The 7,045-nt window shown below is 36.9% G+C and overlaps 1 protein-coding gene across 1 annotated transcript in view; it reads right to left on the bottom strand.

Moving 5' to 3' along the window:
• Window positions 1-4,947, bottom strand: part of LOC137615930 (uncharacterized) — a 229,388-nt gene extending 224,441 nt beyond the window's left edge. The window contains exon 1 of the mRNA XM_068345615.1: window positions 3,415-4,947. Within this exon, the coding sequence (XP_068201716.1) occupies window positions 3,415-3,853 (439 nt within the window). The 5' untranslated portion in view covers window positions 3,854-4,947. The remainder of the gene's footprint in view (window positions 1-3,414) is intronic.
• Between the last annotated feature and the right edge of the window lie 2,098 nt (window positions 4,948-7,045).

The raw sequence follows: 7,045 nt of genomic DNA, 5'->3' as shown, positions 1-7,045 counted from the left end.
AACTAATACCAAGTATATATAAGCCTGTCCTATTAAGTCTAAAGGAAACATTGTATATTTTTCCAACTGCAAAGTAAAAAAATTATTAAAAAGTATATTTCTCTTCATGTAGTCTACATCTTAATCGAACCCGAAATAAAATATGTTTTCCATGTTATTCATAATTCAATCACTTATACAGACATTTTTTGCAAAAAAAAAAAAAAAAAAAAAAAAAATTAAAGAACAGAATATCTATTTTCTTAAATCATGTAAGAAGAAAATATCTGTTAATATCATGTCGAAACTAGGTCAAAGATAATTGAAAAATAACTTATCCATTCTCTCCTGACTTACATAATTTACAAACTTATCATAATGGTTCAAAAGGAGAAACTACAACGATGAGTGCAAATAATTAAGTAATTCCAAATAACAACTATATACTAATAAAAAGGAAAATTAGATTGAAGAATTCCTTGCGTCTAATTTTCATTTGGAAGTAAAAATTGAAAAATTGGGAATAAGCTTCTCCGTAATTCAAAAATTATCCGAATGAAAATTATAAAACACAAATTGCTCCTCTTCCACTAACATCTTAATTCCATAAAATGTTCATTGATTAAAGAAGGGATGATACAGAAAATATAAGAGAAGAAAGCATGGAAAAGAGAATATAGAGATTAGAACAATACAGAAAAATTGGATATTTCGGTGCTAAAGAATTTCCTTAATAGCGACAAGACTCTCTTGAAAGACTCTATCTTCTTTTCCTCATTAGATGTATTGAAAAGAAGGAACGTTATGTATTTATTTTACTTAAAATGTCATGAATATATCAGGCTATCAAAAATAATTGTATGTACATAAAACATTCTTCTTTCTATATATATATATATATATATATATACATATATATAATATATATACATATATATAATATATATATATATATATATATATATATATAAATTTATATATGTATAGAAATTCATATATATATATATATATATATGTGTGTGTGTGTGTGTGTATACATGCATATATGACTGGTACATTTTTTGTAGCTTTACATGCTAGCATAAAAGAGACACTTCTAGTATTATGGTCTTGACTTCATTATAAGAAAGGCCAGTTTTGTTTTGGGATTTAACAACAATTAACCACGAAATAAACTTTCCAGAACAAATTATATAGTATATATAGTATATATATATATATATATATATATACGCACACACATTCCCAACTGTAACCCATCAACGGAAAACACAATGTTGCACAAAGAAATATTCCATCCGAATGAATGAGTGTGAATGAATGGACCTGAAATCTAGGCCAATGGCCCCGACCGGGATCCATCAGGGTCATTCGATGCCGCGTGACCACCAGACGGGGTCCAAAACTACATAAGCCACACTCCATCGGGTCATGAGGAAAATTATCTTACCTTCTCTCATCGAAATATGTTGATGTTAAATTCAAATGTCTTTGAAAAAATTTATTTGGGAAGATTTACTGAAATTTGTATCGGACAAGGTCAAGGGGAAATAAACTCACAAAATAAAAAAAAGGAAATAAGCCATTCCGGGTGCAACAAAAACAACAAATCAAGAGCAACAATAACATCAAGAACTCGAACAGCCGTAACAGCAGCAGAGACCAACAACGTCGACGATACACAGCATAAAAAAGCAGCTCTGGCGAGATAAATATCCCTTCATCTGGCAGTTAAGGCTGCAGCACCAGCACCAGCGGGAGTATCAGCATTCACAGCAGCAGCAGCATCATCACCAGAGAGAGAGAGAGAGAGAGAGAGAGAGAGAGAGAGAGAGAGAGAGAGAGAGAGAGAGCACGCTAATAATCGATCAGCATGCCTAATCCTGCGTTTTCTTCATGTTTCATGGGACCAAGTGGAGATTTCTTCGCTCCCGTATTTTGGTCCACCAAAATGGACACCAGGGTACTGCAGCTCATTATTATCTTTATTATTAGTTTTGAGATTAGGCCCCTTTTTCTAGGAAGGTCACAATTCTAGTGCCGGTTAGATCATCTTTTATTCTAGTTCGGAAGACCAAGAGCCTGTGGTGGAAAATTCAAATAGCAATGCATCTTTTAGTTTCTCCGCATACGAGTAAAACTCAGCATAAAAAGGAACTTACAGAAGGAGGCTTCTTATACATTTCTTCAATGGGTAATTGGCCTAAATTAAAACTACCTTTAGATACTTGTAATGATAAAGATTACTGAAAAGCAGCCCCACCAAAATAACAGAAAAACATAATCATTACAATAAATCTAACTGGATTTTAATGCACATTCTTCTTTATTGTTTTTCGTAGGAAAAAAAAAACCATTATGCACCAAAACCAGGAAAGACCATCAGACAGGATGACAACAAAGCATAACAGACTGTCTTTATAAGGTAAAATGATAACTCCTCGTGAAAAAGAATTCTCGTACATTATTAAAAATAAGATATAGAAAATGGAGATTTGCATAAAATAAACATATTTCATAATGATAAATCTTGAAACACAAGTTCTTATTCATACATTCAATAATGAAACAACAATGATATGCTATCTATCTATACATATATATATATATATATATATATATTGCTTGTATATATTCATAAATCTATTTATGTTCCCCCATTTGTTCACAAAATTTACAATAAAGATAAGGCATGGAAACATTTTCTCTTAAAATGGGTTCACGCATTCATTCATATATTCATACATATGCATACGCGTATAAACACACAAACATATATATATATATATATATATATATATATATATATATATATATGTGTGTGTGTGTGTGTGTGTATGTGTGTTTGTGTGTTCAGGATTATAGAACTTTAGTGAATCCAAAAAAATAAGGCAACACTACTTTAAAGGAATTACTCAGATATAATAAAAAATGGATAAAAATGAGAGTGAAAAAATGTGACAAAATAAATAGAAAGACGAAGAAAAGAAAATAAGAGATGGATAAAAATTGATATAATTCAATTAAATGATAGACAATATATGCAAATGGAAAACATTCGTTTAAAAAACATTTTTCTTATTGTAGTTTAAAAGAGTCATATATATATATATATATATATATATATACATATATATATATATATATACATATATATAATATATATATATATATATATATATATTCAGGTTGAAGGAAACAGTACATTATAAGTATCTAATTTTACTGTTCACAAAAGCCAATCATAGTAAACACCACAGAATAGTTTAATCAAACATAATTGGCGATTCTTGGTCATACGACTGAGGAAAAATTGCCAGACAAAACATACCCTAGTGGAGGACCCAGTGCCCTGGAAAGACCACTCTCTCTCTCTCTCTCTCTCTCTCTCTCTCTCTCTCTCTCTCTCTCCCAGCATCCCCGGCATCTACCTACCTCTTTGAGATCCGGAGTACCCTTGCGCTGTCGCCGTAGCCGGTGTTGGAACGAGGGCGGCTGATACGAGGACCAGCAGAAGGGTGGTGAGGAGGACTGAGGAGCCCAAGTTTCTCTTGGTGCAACCAGCCATGGCCGTCGTTACAGGCCACGGCATATGGCCGCCAGCTGTCCATCCCCTACTGATGGTGGATGGGTGCTGGTAGTGGTGGGGAGCCATCAACCTCGACCCGTGCCCTTCCATTGTCGAAGAAACAGGCTGTTCCTGTTCCTCTTCGGCTGAGGACGACGACGACGCCGCCGTAGACGACGAAGGAGGAGAGTTCGGTCTCGTTGATGATGGAATGTTGGTGACGACGAAGGAGGGCGCCGCTGCTGCTGCTCCTGCTGCCGCTGCTGCCGATGACGACGTGGGGTAGAGCCAAACCTTCAGGGACATCTTCACTACCGCCACCAGGAGTTACCATCACCTTCGGAAGTCGCACTCAGTCATACTGTGTGTGTGTGTGTCGTGTTTTGGCAAAGGCTTTTCAAGGCGGAGCTGCAATATATGACAACAATATCTCTTCTCTTTATTTTTTCTTTCTCAGCTCTTTACACTATTATTATCAATATCATTTGCTATTAATATTTCTGTAATCCTTTGCCTTTTTTTCTTTCCTCTCCCTCTCTCTCTAATATATTTTTTATCCTTTCCTTTGCCTGATGATTTTGGAAGAGCCGATTAAAAATCGCACTATCATAATATGAATGTTCAGATACTCAAATTTTTCTCTCACGTTTTGTTATGCGGATAAATATATATAATACAACATCCAATTTGGAGAAAATCGGGTGAAGAGAGATGGAGAGGAGAAGACGACAAGAGATAAAAAGGGGAGGAACAAGGAGGTGGAATTATTTTACCCTGGGATGAAGGATTGAAAATAAAAAAGAGGAAAGGCAGAATGACCTGCCCTGGGATGGAGAGAGAGAGAGAGAGAGAGAGAGAGAGAGAGAGAGAGAGAGAGAGAGAAGGGAAAATAGCCGCGTTACGAAGTTGGAAGAAGAAAGAAGGGGAAAATCAAGGCTAATTTTGCCAGGAAAGAAGAGAGGTAATTAAGCTAAAAGGAGGAGGAGGAGGAGGAGGAGGAGGAGAGGAGGAGGAGGGGCGTCTAACCACCACCACTGCAGGCACTTGCAAACCACCACAGCCCACCACCACCACCGCCGCCGCTAGGAATAGGAGCAGTAGCAGCAGCAGCAGGAACCACGGAGCGTTTCTGCCTTAGCTTAAGCATTCACTGTGTAACGATTTCCCCGACACCAAAAAAAGTCGAAAACGTTCAAGCCAGAAAAAGAGGGTTTTAGATGTGTGTGTGTGTGTGGCGGGTGACAGGAAGGGAGAGGGGTGTCAAGAGGGATTTCGGGTGAAAGGAGAAGGGAGGCTTCACTACAGATCGTTCCTAGCGAGGCAAAACAGCGTTCGGGCACACACGCACACACACGCACTGCAGCCCCGGTGTTAAGAGACCGCGTGCCTTTTCCTATCGGTGGCTTTCTATCGACTAAGCCTCAAGCCGCCCACCGACCCCTTGTCGGTCCCCAGTTCAATGTGCGTGCGCACGCCTCTCTACTGTGCCATCTAGCGGAGCGATACGCAATCACAGTCGCATTCGGGGTTGTCTAATGTTTCAGATGCTCAAATTTATTATACCAACCCTCCATTTTAACCTCTGCGCCCGTCTGACCTGAGATATGTGCGGAAAGATAGGCCGGCAGGGGTAAAATACGCGGTGAACATCCTAGGGAGAACTGCTAAAAAGTCAAGAGAACACAAACAAGCCTGCCATCTAGCGGCAGAAGCCGAACCAGAACGAGCTGCGAGAAAATCTGGGTTTGTGAAAGTACCATCAAAGCAGCAATAAATTCGAGACCAGTTTCTCAAATGCTTCCCTCATGTGGACCACAAAAGAGTAAATGAGGTCACGCAACCCCCATCCAAAAAACAACTTCCATATCAGAAATCCCAAATGGGAAAATAGGCAAAATAGAGGCTGCTAAATCAATAAAATCTTGGCAATAGGAGTGAGAGGGTACACCTGTGTATGTGTGTGAAAGAGAGAGAGAGAGAGAGAGAGAGAGAGAGAGAGAGAGAGAGAGAGAGAGAGAGAATCCCAGCAAATAAAGTGAGGGAAAATGAAGGACCGTGAGGGATACGATAATGAAAATAGATGGAAGACATACATTCACACATGCATACATATGTGTATGCATGTTATGTAAAGGAAGAAGAGTAAATAAGATATTAAAGTGACTTCGCATGATGCATCTCCGTATTTACTTCCTATTAATATAATGTACAAACACCGCCATTTGCCTGAGCATAGCAAACTATAATATTACATAGTATACTATCCAACGCACAATTTCATATATGTGCGTACGTACGCTAAATTTATATACATGCTAGAAAAGGGGGAGGGGGAGAAGTGGCAGATGATATTATTGGCATTTTCATCATTAGCAGGGCAATCAGTAATTGGTCAAATTAGGGCCGGAAATCACCAAAAAATTAGTCATGATCATCAGGGAAAGCCACCGAAAAAATAATGGTAATAAATGAGATATTCACAAAAAAAAAAAATGATAATATATGGAAATTCCCTTAAAATATTGGAAACACATATTAATTCCCTACAAATAATGGCAATAAAAGTTAATTCCGAAAATGATAATTGTAAAAAAGTGGCAATTCAATTAAAATATTTGTAATGAATGGAAATTCCTAAAATTTCGGGGGTGATTGAAAAGAGGCATATAGTTTTATGAGTATTTTAATTAAAATTCATATCCCAGTTCATTTCAGCACAACTACTTATCACAGTACACTCTCTCTCTCTCTCTCTCTCTCTCTCTCTCTCTCTCTCTCTCTCTCTCTCTCTCTCTCTCTCTCAAACAGACAGTTTCATATTGATAGTAGGATCTCAAGTGACTGGTAAAAATAAAAAACGAAACAGTTTTCAAGGGGAAGCTGAAAAGAAAAAAAAAACTGAGCCTGCACACATGACTCGTGTTTACCAGACAAGCTTTTCCGGAAAAAAGATGAAGCTATGGAGAAAGCAAATGTTTGAGGTATTCATTTTTATGGTCATCATTACATTTGCCTGTCTGACTGCACTTTAAATAAGGAGGAGAAGAAAGGAAATAACGGTGAATTAATTTGAGGGAAAAAAATAAATTATCTTTATCTTTGTATATTTCAGGCTTCGCGTGAAAGTATGAGAGTTCCCCAGTTCGATCAATATGCGCTGGCATATATATAAATAAATATATATATATATATATATATATATATATATATATATATATATATATATGTATGTATGTATATATATATATGTATGTTCTCACATCATTATTGTGATAATTGCTAACAACATGACCAAGACTTCAAAATTCAAACCAGTCCCAAGCCCAGGAAAAAAAAGAGAGAGAGAGAGAGAGAGAGAGAGAGAGAGAGAGAGAGAGAGAGAGAGAGAGAGAGAGAGAGAGAGAGAGAGATAGCTGCTTAAGCACAGACTAAACATCCTTAATCTAACGATGAAATGGTAAAGCATAACTGAACCTTCCATCAAACCTTGCAGCAATG

The sequence above is a fragment of the Palaemon carinicauda genome, chromosome 22, assembly GCF_036898095.1.
Source record: "Palaemon carinicauda isolate YSFRI2023 chromosome 22, ASM3689809v2, whole genome shotgun sequence".
NCBI classification, from domain to species: domain Eukaryota; kingdom Metazoa; phylum Arthropoda; class Malacostraca; order Decapoda; family Palaemonidae; genus Palaemon; species Palaemon carinicauda.
Note: the sequence above shows the minus strand (reverse complement) of the source record. Positions and strands in the feature narration are given on the sequence as shown.